Source organism: Peromyscus californicus, unplaced genomic scaffold (assembly GCF_007827085.1).
Source record: "Peromyscus californicus insignis strain IS unplaced genomic scaffold, ASM782708v3 Scaffold_13__1_contigs__length_99412109, whole genome shotgun sequence".
Lineage (NCBI taxonomy): Eukaryota > Metazoa > Chordata > Mammalia > Rodentia > Cricetidae > Peromyscus > Peromyscus californicus.
In genome coordinates, this window is record NW_026294424.1 from 3,084,774 (window position 1) to 3,099,217 (window position 14,444).

The following is a 14,444-nucleotide window of genomic DNA, read 5'->3' on the forward strand; positions in this document are numbered from 1 at the left end:
CCCATCTTGTCACTGGCTGGAGTCAGTGATGGGGAAGGAGCTTGGGGGACCATCAGGGGGTTCATGGCACAGCTAATACAGTGTTTCCCCTTTGCAGTATGGGAACTCTGGCGGACCCCTGGTGAACCTGGTAAGTGTCCGCTAAAGTGGAGTGTCTGGTTTTCTGAGGCACAGGCTAGAGGTAGGGACAAGGCCCTTGGTCCAGAGGTCAGCAGTGTTGCGGGCTGGAGGCCCAGGAAGACCTGAGCACCAGGCCTGTGCTACCTAGAACCCTCAGGGACAACTGAAAACAGCTGCCAGGCTGGGACCATGTGTGACTGCGTGGCACTGGGCAATGGGGGCGCAGATCAGGCTCCTACTACTCTGGGCTTAGCTGTCCTCAGTTATGATTTAGGGTGAGAGGAGAGACCATCCCCATGAGCTATGTTATCTTCCCTTCGAGAGTCGGGCTCAGCTTCATCCTGGCTGAGATTTTTCCAGAATAGGGCAGGAGGTTCAGCTTGGACCCCAGACTTTGAAGACTTAGTGCAGCCTGTCCCAAGGAAACTTATCCATAGAGTGGATAGTGTCCAGACTTGATGGGCCCACGTGCTCCAGGAGTACCTGAGGAGGCGCTGAAGGGATACAGGCCCCACCACTGAGACAGGCCAGGGAGGGTTTCCTGGAGATGGGAGCATTTAGTGAGGGTGTGGAGGTGAAGGGATAGGTGCGGGGAGGGGGGGGGATGCCAAGGATAAGACACAGCACATGGGGCACTGCCAGGGTGGGAGAAGACAGCAGTGGGGCACTTCATGGGCTGGGGCTGTGTCTAGCTGGCACTAAGGCCACTTGGGTAGGTGGCCGTCTTTTCCCCACTCAGTATTTTCCAGGCAAAGCTGTTGAGGGAGAGAGGCTCATGTGGTAGGGCCTAGCTTAAGTTTCTGCCCTAGGCCACAGAGAGCTTCCCTGACAAGCTGGTAGTGCCCTGGCCGGGTTGTCTAGGGAAAACGTCCAGCAGGCCTCCCATGGCCAGGCAGCTTTTGGGAGGGGTCCTACCCAGGAGTGGGTCCCGTTGACTGGGCCAGCTCCTTCTGTTGGCACTGGCCCCATGAAGCTGGGCAGGGTGGGAACCGAGCTCAAAACAGATTACAGGCTGCTGCCCTGGCCCCACTCACTGGTCTCTGCTTTCAAAAGGAAGGGATAGAAGGGGTCCAGGTCTCTGATGGGAGTAGATGGTGTTCTAGGTGCTGTGGGCACTGCCTCCCTCCTAGGGCAGAGGGGCAGGGGCTAGTAGAGCAGGCTCAACCCAATAACTTCCCCAAAAGCCTTCTCCAGGGTAGAACAGAAGTTCCCAGGACTTGGAAGTTACACAGGGTGGGGGTAGTGTCACTGACCCCAATGTGACCTAGAGAGCCATCTTTCCAGGGTAGCTGGGGGCTGCTTGGGGCATCTCAGTGGGGCACCAATGGCTGGCTCTGCCTCTGGAAAGAGTGCTCTCACACCCAGCTCAGAGCAGTTGGTAGTTTGCCTGCACGCCCCCGAGTAACCCCCACACTCTGCTCACCCTCCTCAGGATGGTGAAGTCATCGGCATCAACACACTCAAGGTTGCAGCTGGCATCTCCTTTGCCATCCCCTCAGATCGCATCACCCGCTTCCTCTCCGAGTTCCAAAACAAGCACGTGAAAGGTAAAGAACTCATTAGGGGGCAGGTAAGGCAGGGCCCCCCAGGACAAGGTCCAGCCCAGCTCAGGCTAGCCAGGGCCCATCTGCAGGGGCTACCTAAGCCATGTTTACCCCTAGACTAGGTCCTTCACCATCCCCAAACCAGGAGACCCCAGGGTATCTCATCCCCAGCCTCTCTTAGGGCCTTCCTCTATGCCTCTCACTCAGCTCATGGCCACATTCACCCCCTGCTCCTCCAGACAAATTTCTTCCCAGGTCCCACCATCCAAACTTGGACTCCTGGGACTCTTCTTAGTTAGCAGAAAATAGTGTTTTCTTCCTGCTGTCCTCCTGTCCACCCACCCATCCATCCACCATTCATCTACCCACTCATCCAACCCTCCATCTATGAATTCATCTATTTACCCATTCCCCAATCTACCCATTCATCTGTGTGCCAATCCACCCATCCATTCATTCTATTTTGTGTTTCTTCCATTCATCCATTTGCCTATTTATCCACTCACCTACCCACTCAGCTATTTACCACCAATTCATTCATTCATCCATCAACCTATCTACCACTCTACCCACTAATCTATACATTCATTCGCCTGCCCATTCATCTTCCCATCTATCCATCCACCAATTTATACATTCACTCACTCATTCATTTATCCATCCATTCATTCAGCCAGCCAGCCATTTACTGTCTACTCACTTGTTCATTTATTTATCCATACATCCATTCATCTATCCATCCACCTACCTTCCCATTCACTCATTCACCCATCCACCAGTCTACCCATTCATCTGTCCATCATTATATCCATTTATCCATCTATCCACATGTCCACTCACTCCTCTGTTCCCCCTAATCTGCTCACAAATCTACCCATTCATTAATTTAACCAATCATCCTCTTACCCTTCCTTCTATCTACTCATCTACTTGTATACACACCCAGTCATTCATCCATTCTCTCACACACCCACCCATCCATTCATGCACCCATCAATCCACCCATCCATGGATTCATCAATCCATTCATCCACCTATCCTTCTTCCTCCTATCCATTTATGCTTCCACCCATTCATCTACGCATCCCTAAGTACTCTTTTCAGCCTATACAGTCAGCCTAGTAGGGTATCTTCTGTTCCAAGGGAGCAAAAGCAAAGAACCCAATCCTTGGGAGTCACCTCCTGCCAGCCCCTATCCCCTCATTCCAGTTGAAACAGGCATTTCCGGTCCCTCTTGCCCTTTTGTGTGGCCATCTGCATCCCTCTAGGGAGAGGACTTGCCAAGGACAAGGCGGCTTTCCAAGTGAGAGCATGCTAATCTTTTTAGTTAGTGATCATGGCCACTGTCCAGAAAAGGGCCCCGCTTCTGCTCTCAGGCTCCTGGTGGCCCTCACCTTCCCGTTTTCAGCCCAGTGAGCTGCCAATTGCTGTATCACACACCGCCCACCCCCCACCAGCTCCTGCTGCCCATACCCTCTCACACTGCCTCCCTGTCCCCCCCAGCCCTCTCACGAGCACCGCACTGAGAGTAGGGGCCTTCCTCCTGCCTGCCCCTCCCTCTGCGGCCCTGCGAGCCACACACACGGACCCCAGTACAGCAGAGACCGGTCCCACGGAGAACTGCAATTGAGGAGCCTTGTTCTGTTCCGAGTGGCCCTGTGTGAAGATGACAGGAACAGACAGAGCCTGTCTCTCCCAAGAATTCGAGGCACCTCTGGTGAACAATGGGAACTAGCCACCTTTTCCCTCTGCTGTTAGAAAGCTCAGAACTAGCCCAGGGTTCCACCTCAGCTCCGTTGGTAGCCTTGGCCCTTTCTCTAGTGACCAGGGCTTTCCAGTTTTTCCTATTTATGAGATCAGAGTTCCATCCACATAGACCGGCCTGTGGGTGACTGTGGTGCTGGACATGGCCCAGTGGCCTCCTGTCCCCTCATTCCCATTTCCACTCTCAGATAAGAACTCACTGGGGCCAGATCTGCTCCTCTGTTGGAGAGCAATTGTCCTAGTCACAAGTGTCCAGTCACTTACCCTGGGTTCTGGGGAAATGCTCACCCCATCCCTACCTAAGGACAGTATCTACCACCTGATGGTCTGACAAGGCTTAGCTAAGTGGAGTCTGTTGATTTAAAGTCCTTCTGAAAATTGTGCTTATTTATGCTTTTCCTTTTTGAAATAAAAACATTGGATGACCTGAACCCAGCTAATCTAAGTTCTTTAACATGTTACTTTTACTAAATCAGGGAAGCATCGAGTATATCTCTTTTCTCATCCAGGGCTTAGTGCAGGGGCCTCTGGGTGTTTTCAGATTCCTGAGTGACCAGAGCAGTACTGTTTAGGGGAGCTGTCCCCTTGGCTGTGAGCCAGGAGCTTCAGGATGACAGGAGAGGCAGGCAATGGACAAGGCACACCCCTACCTCCACAGGTCACAGATTCCCTTTGGGGAGCTCCCATGTTTGGAGTCCAGATGAGGAGGTGGGTGGACCTAGGGAGTACATGGGATCCGCCACTTGCTGAAGCAGGGGCTGGAGAGGAGCTTGGGCTGGGCCCTGAGCCACTGACAGCAGAGCAAGTTTGCTTCTCTGCATCCTTCCGGGAACAGCTCTGGGAACCTTGACAACTAGGGATGGGCTAGCCTTGGACCCAGAGGTCTGTCCTAACCTCAGCTCCTTCCCAAGGCTGGGCAGTCACAGCAAATGTATGAGTGGCTGAGCTGCCCTGCCTGCTCAAAAGTGTGCACACAGCCCTCTGAGCCTTCCCTCTAGCGGGGAGGGAAACCTAGCGGACCTTGGAATGATATGACTTCTGAATGATGGGCCTGGGTAGGAAAAATGGGGAGCAGAGGAGCTCAGGAGATGGGGAGGTGCCTATCCCAGCTGTGGGCAGTGCAGGAGAGCCCAACATTCCTGGAGGCCAGTCTGTGGGGTGGTACTGAGGAGATTTCAGAGCAGGGGACCGACATGGGCTAGGTATCGTGGGGCCTTGGGGAAGGAGTAATGGAAAGTAGGACACATTGGCTGTTGGGTGGGGGTCAGTGGCTGAGAGGAGGCAAAGAGACATCAGGGGATAGCCACCTTCTCACGGTTGAGTCAGGCTTTGTTCGAAGGTTTACCAAACAAGACACCAGTTTACCAAAAAGAAAGAGGCGGTATAGGAGCCAGGGAGAGGCTTATGTGCTGAAGGGGAGGGGACCAAATACTGAGGAGCTGTCATTGACAGCTGGCTGGGTGTCTGTCCCCGACCTGGGAGAAATCACAGACAAGCCAAAGGCAGCTCCCTTATCGATATTCCTGAGACATGGGGGCTCACACTGGACCTCCAACATTCCAAGAATTACAGCTCTGCAGAGCACCGGCTGTGGAGACCCTCTGCTCCTCAGCTCTCTCCTTGCCACCACTCTCCCTGTCTAGAGACTGAATCTCTGCACCCTCATTGAGCGCTTCATGGTCTTTCAGTCTGTAGTATTGTTTCTTGGCCATCTTCTTTCAGAGTCTTCCTCTGTTGATCTCTGGAACTCTCCAGAGCTTCAGGTGTCAGGGTCTGTACCTCTTTGGTGGCTCTCTGGAACTCTCAGCTCCCTTTGGGGCTACAGCTCTGAGCTTTGGGTGTCGGGGACTGTACCTCTTTGGTGGGTCTCTGGAACTCTCAGTTCCCTTTGGGGCTACAGCTCTGAGCTTTGGATGGCAGGGTCTATAGCTCTCAGTGGCTCTCTGGAACTCTCCTTGCTGCTGCCAACCGGGCTGGGAGCTTGGGGTTTTTTGTCTGCTTTTTGTGCAACCAGTTGACAAAAGATCAGAAGTAGGCAAAAGACCAGTCAGTAAGAAGCCTTTATAGGGGCTGAGGGATGTGTCCTTATATAGCTAGAAAGAGCATGGTAGGATTCTACCAATCACAGTACCGCTTCCTGTCCACCAATCACAAGCCTCTCATGAGCACAGCCGCTTTTCTGCCCATCACAAGTAGCTTGTGATGGACAGCTCCCACAGTCACCAGGGAGGTGCCGCCCCACCCCACCCCTGAACTTGTTGAAGACTGCTGCTGCCAGGGCTGAAGCATCTGTGGACAGGGTTGTGTGGAGGTCACCAAGGTTTCTCGAGGCTGGAGTGAGGCATCCCAGAGCTGTCTGGAGCTGGACTGGCGGGAGTGAGACTTCCTCCTGGCTCCAGAGGCAGCTGTGGTGGCAGAGGTTCTTGCAGCTGGAGTGGAGGCCCCGCCCCCACCCCCAAGGACTGTGGGGTGTGCACAACAGCCATATGGGCCGCCAAAGAAGCCTTTGCTTGGCTTATAGCCCCTGTTCAAGGCTGTGGAGCGAAAGGGCCTGTCAGCTGTCATTCCAGCGACCGAATGACCTTCTCCTAAACGCTTACCCTGTTTAAAGAAGGAAGAAACCAGAATCATGAAGATCTGCTTACACTAAGGAACCCGTATGGGAATAATGTCATCTGTGTCCCCTGCTTACCCTCAGGGGCAGGCGCCCTCCAACCTGTCTCAGAATGTGTGAAGCCCCTGGCTGGACCTTTGCCCTTGACACTGTTTGGAGGGTGTGTGTGACGGTGACCAGAACGGCTTAGTGGTACATACCGTAGCCACTGCTCTCTACGTCCAGAACATTCTCAGGGACCCTCCTTTCTCTATCTTGGGATTCTGTTGCTGATGCTCACTAAAGTGGGGGATACTTGGGGGGCAAAGTGAAGATTCCCACCAGTGCTCCTCTCTTTCCAGTTGGGCTGCACGTGCCTTACGGAAGTGATTTTTCCCACAGAGACTGGGCAGGATGGAAGGCTGACAGATATAATTGCCCCAGCCTTAGAGTCAACAGAGCCTCGCCCCTGCTCCACACCCACGGAAAGCTGAAGCTTTGTGCTTTTTAAACGTGGCCTTAGGCTCCAGGCTGAGTGGAGGTGTCAAAGGAGGGGCATCTTGGATACCCAAGCTTGGGCTTCATCCTGTCCTGATGCAGGTTCCTGGATTTAGGTGGCATCCACAGTGAAGCCCTGTACTTCCCACCTCACCTCCCGGCCTCTTCTTGTTCTTGCATGAGCTGAATGTACAAGTGTTTATGGGACATCACATAAACACTTGTTATCAGAGGCACTGTACTGAAACCCCACCTGCTGATCCCTCAGTTAAGGGCACCCCCTCATCCTCCCTGAGTCCTATGACCTTCTGCCACCCATCTGCAAGTCCCTAGGCCCTCCCTCCTGGGTAGATCTGCATTGGCCCCACAAATACTCCATCACCCAGCATCACCAGCCACCTGAGCCCTAGCTCACTATGGTGCTACTCCAGCCACACCACAGACCCTCCCACCGGCCTCAGAACTCCAGCCGCATGCATCTGTGATTCAGGTAGAATCCAGAGCCTTCCAGCCCTACTCCCCGGGGCATTGTTGCTACTCATTCATCATTTGCTCTGGATAATGGATTATTCCGGCACCATCTTCTCAAAGGACTTTCCTTTTTCCACCCAAGTGGTTTCCCAACTTTACCACAAATGAAGCTGTTCACTCTTGTCCCAGGGCCACATGGCTTCGCGCCCATGGCTCTCCCAGGAAGTCCTGAGGTCAGGTGCTCTGAGCCCTCCCACTCCCTGTTCCTCATTATCTCTGAGCTCCTTGGTTCCAGAAACAGGTGAGAATCAGCTTTTCGATTTCTATGGAGGAAAATTAAAAGCCTGATGGTATTTCGATTGGAGCCACAATGTATCTGTCCAAGACTTTGTGGGGGATTGGCATTTTAACAGTGTTGCACCCTCAGATCCGGGATCACAGCATCTGGCTCTTCTCAGCGTATGTTATACTGAGTATACAGTTTACTGGCCAATTTCTGATGGCCTGCTACCAGAATCTACAAGCAAATTTGACTTTGGTATGTTGAATACTTGATAACTCAGGGGTTCTAGTAGTTTCTTAATAGATTTCACTGGGTTTTTTTTTATTGTAGATGATTGTGTGGTCTATGAATAAAGACAGTCCTTTCATTTTCTATCTGAATGGCCCAACCTCACTCCCAAAATTGACTAAAATATTGAATAAAGTTTTTGGGAATGTCCTTCCTTGTCCAGTCCCCACAGAAAGAGGCATTCAGTCTCATGCCAGTAGGCATACTGCTGGCTAAAGTTATTATTTTTATTTTTATTTTATTTTTATTTTTAATCAAGTTGAAAAGCTTCCCTTCTGTTTCTGGATTCTCATAGGCATACAATGTGAGATTCTGCCCAGTGCTTTCTGTGTGTCTGCTTAGGTCACAGTATGGTTTTTCCCCCTTTTTAGTGTATACTATAACTCACATTAGCTGATTCATATTTTTTTAAGTATTGGGGACTGAATTCAGGTCAAATCCAAGGTAGACAAGTGTTCTACCATTGAGTCATATTCCCAGCCCTCTTCTAACTTTATTTTGAGTTAGGATTTCAGTACATCACCCAGGTTGGCCTTGAACTCGCTTTGTACCTCAGGCAGGTCTTGAACTTGCCACTGTCCTGGCTCAGCCTCTGGAGTAGCTGGGGTGACAGACCTGTGCCACTAGGTCAGGCTGATCTTTTAATGTTAAACCATCCTGTGAATTCCTGGACTAAATCTCGAAGCTGTGATGGATTATACATTTGGTGTGTTGGATCTGATTTGCTGTAAGCCTTTGGAGCAGTTTTGTCCCTATCAAGACAAGAGGTTGTTGACATAGTTTCTGGGTTTGGTCAGGAGACACCAGGGTCACTTTGAGTCCCCTGGAGGCATCTGCAGAACCTGGGCTGTTTCTTCCTTAAACTACTGGTTTCAGCAGCGACATCATCTGGATCTGAGCTCTTTGTGGGAAGATTTTTTAACCACTCATTAACTTCTTTACTAGATGGAGGGCTTCCGGCCATTCATTTCTTCTTGAATGGACGTAAGTGTTTGGGGCTTTCCAGACCCTCAGTGGTGGAATGCATGGCCACAAAGCACTGGATAGCTCCTCTAGCAGCCTTGTGAGGTCTGAGGGTCTACAGTGACACCTTGTCTCTAATTCTCGACATTGGTAACGATCTGTCTTTTTCTCATGATCACACTGGGTAAGGATTTATCCATTTTATTGTTTTCAGAGGCCTGGCTTTGGGTTCATTTCTATCTCTGCTGGGCTGTTTTGTGGCTCTTTGGTTCATAGTCCTGTCTTCTACTTCCTTTGAGTTTCATCTGCTACCTTTTCTTGTTTTTAAAAGGAATCAGAAGCCACTGGTTTGAGACTTTCCATTTTAAATTAAAAAAATATTATGGGGGCTAGAAAGATGGCACAGCAGTTAAAAGAACTCACTGATCTTGCAGAGGACCTGGGTTCAGTTCCCAGCACCCACATGGCAGCTGTAACTCCATTTCCAGGGGATCTGATTCCCTCTTCTGGCCTCCGTGGACATTGCATACATGTGATGCACATAATACATACAGACAAAGTACTCATGTATATAAAGCAAAAATAAGTAAATCTCTTTAAAATTTGTGTTGTTGCCACAGAAGGGGGGGTGCATGCCATGGCATGCATGTAGAGGTTCAGAGGACAGCTTGGTGGGGTCAGATCTCTCCTTCCTTCTTTATATGGGTTCTGGGGATCGAGATCAAGTCACCAGACTTGTACCACAAACACCTTTACCTGCTGAGCCATCCTGCCTGCCTGAGTCCTTTCTTCCTGACATGGGTGTTTAGCTGTGTTCTTTGCTTCTGAGAACAGCCTCTGTGCCCTGGAAGTTTTAGTTAGGAATATTTTCATTCATGTAGTTGAAAATATTCTCTCATTTCTCCTTCTGCTCTCATCTCTGAAAACGGCTTCTTGTCACTTCCTATGCATTCGGGTTCCACAGACTCTTCCTACTGTTGATTTCTGGTTTAATTCCACCGTGCCCAGGGAATTTTAGTGAAGTGAAAGCTTGAAATGTGTCAAGCCTTGCCTTGGGTTCCTTTCCAGTGGTTTCACCACTAGAACATCAGGGGTGGGAGCAGGGAAGTGGGGGAGGAGAGGTTTGGGGAGGCCCTTGAGAACCGTACCTCACTGTGACCAGTGCTCTCCGGGCATCGTCACGTGACAGTGCATATACAGAGAGGGCAGAGAGAGATATGAGTTCCTGCCCCAGTAAGGACACTGGGGCATCAGTGGTGGGGAAGCTGGAGGAGCTGGAGTGAGGAAGGAGCTCAGCTGGGGGCAAAGGTGAGGGGTCAGATGAAGGGTCAGGGGGAACTGAAGCCACCTGCCGGGAGCAGATTAGAGCCAGATATGTCTCAGCTCCAGAGGGCAGTCAGAAGGACAGGGTAGCCCCAGGCCCCTGCTCATAAGCAAAATTGCTCCTGGTTTCCCATCCCACTGAGTCTCCTGTAGGTTCCCTTCTCAAGGGCAGTGACCTTGTAGCCCATGTAGCCTAATTGAACCCACTGTGTTCCGTTTCCAGACTGGAAGAAGCGCTTCATTGGCATCCGGATGCGGACCATCACGCCAAGGTGAATGCCACTGGTGACATCCCTCTGTCCCATCATCCCATGAACCCCTTCCATATACTGACCACTATGCCCCGCTGCTGGCAGGTGCTAGAGGGGTCAGACCACTACCACTGCCTAATGGATTCCTTTTGCTCCTTCACAACTCTATTCAGATGCCCCTTTCCTCCAGGAAGCCTCCAGAATTTGCTTCCTGGGGTTCCATAATAAGTAATTAAAACTGGGTGGTTTAAAACAACCAAAATATATTACTTGAGCGTTCTGAAGGCCAGAGACTGAAGTCCCACAGGCCCCACTCTCTGAGGTTCCAGGGTGCGTCCTTTCTGTGTCTCCTGACTCCTCCTGGCTGTGGGCACTCCTTCACCCTGTGTGAACCCCAAACTGCCAGTCACTGGATATAACAGCTGCCCAGATCCATGTCTTTATCTCAAGATCCCTGACCAACTAGGGTGGCAAAGACCTTGTTTCCAAACATGGTCATGTTCTGAGGTCCTGGTGGACATTTCTCCATCTCCACAGGCCACTCATGTAGAAGAGCCTCTTCACTTTGTACACCCCACTTTCCTTTAGCACTGTGGTGCCCCACAGTGTTGGAATGGCTTGTCAGGCAGCCTTCCCACCCTGCCTGCCACTTTGACTGTGAGTTCTAAGGAGATGGCTATGTTCCCACCCACCTCTTGGCTCTGTCTGGCCCTGGTAGAGGTTCAGAACAGGGCAGCTGCCTGGAAATACAGGATGAAAGTGATAAAGGAGGGAGCTGGGGAGGAGGGAGGGGGAAGTCCAGCCCAGGGTATTGAAAGAAGCTGCACTACATTGTGACGTTCTGGGGCTAACTCGGGGATATCCACCAACCACCCCAACTCACACTTCCTGCTTCAGTAGCTGTCAATCTAGGGAGCAAACTGTAAACGATCTACACTTACGACCAGTAGACCAACTCATCTTTTAATTGTCTGCTTCCCCAACCATCCATCCACTTACCATCTGTCCAGTCTTCTCCGTCCACTCCATGTCTGAATCATTCCCCACCTTTCCACCCAGAGCCCTTCTGTCCCTCCACCCACCCATCTGCACTCCCTCTGCCACCCTTTAGGACCTGTCCTCCCATCTAGCTGTCCCCTTTCCACACTGGTAACCAGCTGTGGCCACTAAACAGCCCCAGCTCATGGGGCTCAGGGTGCTCCGAGAGCCCACAGGAGGCTGTTTGTCTGGCTTGGGGAGTGGCAGAAAGGGGCAGCCACGTGCCAGGGAGCTGGGCTGGAGACAGAGGCTGACACAAAACTGCCTTTCCAGTTTGGTGGAGGAACTGAAGGCCGCCAACCCAGACTTTCCAGCGGTCAGCAGCGGGATATATGTGCAAGAGGTCATTCCCAACTCACCTTCTCAGAGGTATGCTCCGCCAGCAGAGGCAACACTCAGACATGGGGTCGGTGTGTGCTGGGGCCTGGGCTGGGCCTCCTCACCGGGACCTTACGCGACCTGCAAGTTCCTGGCAAGGAGCTGTGGAGTTTGGCCTCTCTGCTGAGCCATGGGAGGGATGAACTGTCCCCGAGAGCATTGGCCACGCCTGTCCTTGGAGCAGAGGGATCTTTCCTTTACGAAGCAGAGGCTGAAGAGTCTCTGCTTGGGCCAAAAGCTGTCTCCAAGCCTCCCTCTCTCCAGAAGGAGCTGGGGCCTCAGTTTTCATATCTGTAGAAAGGACACAGTTCTGCAGACTCCCCATCCCAGAGACTTTGTCACGGCAAAATGAGATAAAGTCTTTGTTTTTTAAGAAACACCGAAATGTTAGGTACAGACCTGTTATAGTGGCACAAGTCTGTACCCTCAGTATTTGGGAGAGAGAATTGGAAGGATTGGGAGTTCAAAGCCAGACTCAGCTAGATAGAAACCCAGCCTAAGCCACATGGGACCCTGTCTCAATAAAAACCAAAATCCAAACAAACAAAGCAATGTTAAGTCTTGGGACACCACAAGTTGAGGCCATGTGCCCCATGTGATCATGTCCTGGCATCCTGACTTCTATCTCATCCATGCCATGATGGGTAGGTCATATCAGTGGCTTTGAACTGTGGCTCTTGGATCTGAGGGGCCCCATTGGCAAGTAGACTGCTGTGGGGAGGTGGCCCTACTCCTCCTTCTGGAGTTTGAACATCACTGGCCACCATATGCCACTAGCTTTCCATTGGTGTGTTATTTCTCAAAATTATTTCATATGTGCATGCTGAGGGTCTTTCTCCTGGTTGGCAGAGGAGGCATCCAAGATGGCGACATCATCGTCAAAGTCAATGGACGCCCCTTGGTGGACTCCAGTGAGCTGCAGGAGGCAGTCTTGAATGAGTCCCCACTCCTGTTGGAGGTGCGGCGGGGGAACGATGACCTCCTCTTCAGCATCGCACCTGAGGTGGTGATGTGAGGCTACTTTCCTCCAGTGCCATGCCAAAGCCTACAGAAGGCAGAGTCCCAACCTTCATGAGATCAGGATGAAGCACTGCTCACCTCAGCACCTCAGCAGGTTCAGCAGGCTCCTCTCTGCATCCGGGGCTGAATCCAAGACTGGGCCTAACCAGAAGTCTGTATCTCAGCCTCGACTCTGAATTCCAGTTCCAATGGAGGAAGCACAGTGTCCCCTGGACCAAACGCTCCTGGTGTCATCTTCTGAGTTCTCTGAATTTAGAAGCTCCTAGAAACTTCCCTGGAAGTCTGCCCTTCCCCCAGCTTCCCACCTCTCCCCTCAGGAAGGCCCACCTGCCTGACTCCCATCCCACCTCCCTTACATCCCAGTGCCTAGACCTCTTCCCTCACAAGTGCTTTCCTGACCCCATCTGGTTTCCATCTGCCTCAGCACCCCCTCATGGTAAGACAGGGGCTGCTTGCCCTGCCACCCAGCATCCCTCGGGGGCAGACCCTACAGCTGTCCCCTGGAGAATCCAGGGTCCTGACCCAGAGCAGGTAAATGCCCCTCACTGCTGAGCCGAGCCCTGTGCTGGCCCAGGCAGCTGGGAAGCAGAGTGTCATGATCACACAGTCTCCAATCCTGAGAGCTCATTCTCCCAAGGTGACCATGTGGTGGCCAAAGAGGGAGCTGGCACCTGCCTGAGGTGCAAGGACTGAGCCACTTCACCTCTACATGCAGTTCTGGGTGCGCCAGCCATCTCTGAAGACTGCCACCCAGCAGCCAGCAGGCTCCCGAGGGCATCTTGGTTCTCCCTAGTGTTTCAAGTGTATTTGTGAGCTTTGCTGTAAAATTACCCCCACTCCCTGGTTGCTTGTACTGTATGTTTCTCTACTGTACGAAATTAAAGTTTACAAGCACATGGCTGTCACCCAGAGAGGTGTTTGCACACACACCCCCCTGCCCCCAGCCGAGGTCTTCCTGGGACTCCACACCTAGTATCTGGTGTCAATCTGAGACCTGTAAGCGGCCTTTCCATGTGTATGCAGTGTCAGCCACGAGTGGAATGGAACACACCAGGTCCCAGGGCTGCCTGATGCTGTGGGCAGCCTTAAGTCGGGCCTCTGGGGACCATGCCTTCACATCCAGCTTTGAGGTTTTACCTTTCCCTCCTGACACTACCCAGCTGCTGGCTGCTGTGGCAGACCACAGTGGTTAGAAGGGCTTGTGGCCCCCAGCGAGTACCCAAGCCTTTCCATGCATACTCGGCCATGTGGCTGAGCTCTGTCTCTGTCCACCCCCTCTTTTTTCTTTCTGTTCACCAATACTACCCATAGCCCACAGTGGCTGGGAGCAGGACACAGTCCGAATTTTCCAAGAGGAGATTCTCAGAAGGGCTTGGTGGTAGGGCTGTGGGGCAGGAGACCCACCACCATGCTGCTCTGTACCATAGAGTTCAGAAGGCTCTGGGACCTTCTAGCTCAGTCTGCACACAAGGGCAGGGTCTGCACAGCTGTATGACTCTGGCTGCTTCATTAGCATAAACTGCAGGCCTTTTGAGTCACCCACTCTAGGGCTCTTGTTCCCCAGCCTCAGACATCCGGAGCAGCATCAGTGTCTTGTCCTGGGACCCCCTGGAGACAGATGTCCTCATTTTTGTCAGCTGTGGAGGCTGGCTGGCTGTGTGCTGTGTGACTAACTAGAAGGGAAGGTGGGGGTCTACTTCTGTGCCCAGGCAGAACAGACTAGAAAGGGACAACTTTGTAAGTAACTTCGTAAGGAGAGCAGCTGCTGACCCACTTGCCACCCCCTCGGCTTTGAGACCCAGGCACAGGTTACCCCAGCATGGCTGTACCAACATTTCCCAACCCCTTGCCATATCTCCTCTCTTCCTGTTCCTACCTTACTGCTCTCTTCTCTGGCCTCTGGTTGACTT

General features: G+C 52.1%; 1 protein-coding gene across 2 annotated transcripts in view; it reads left to right on the forward strand.

The window, feature by feature from the left end:
* The window catches only part of Htra3 (HtrA serine peptidase 3), a 29,180-nt gene extending 15,750 nt beyond the window's left edge, over positions 1-13,430 (forward strand). Inside the window, exons 5-9 of one of the 2 annotated variants that reach the window (XM_052736125.1) lie at positions 98-130; positions 1,553-1,667; positions 10,071-10,119; positions 11,410-11,505; positions 12,364-13,430. In XM_052736125.1, the coding sequence (XP_052592085.1) occupies positions 98-130; positions 1,553-1,667; positions 10,071-10,119; positions 11,410-11,505; positions 12,364-12,529 (459 nt within the window). In that variant the 3' untranslated portion in view covers positions 12,530-13,430. Of the gene's footprint in view, positions 1-97; positions 131-1,552; positions 1,668-3,167; positions 3,860-10,070; positions 10,120-11,409; positions 11,506-12,363 lie in introns of those variants that run through there. The other variant, XM_052736126.1, reaches the window with a different exon arrangement.
* The last annotated feature ends 1,014 nt before the right edge of the window (positions 13,431-14,444 follow it).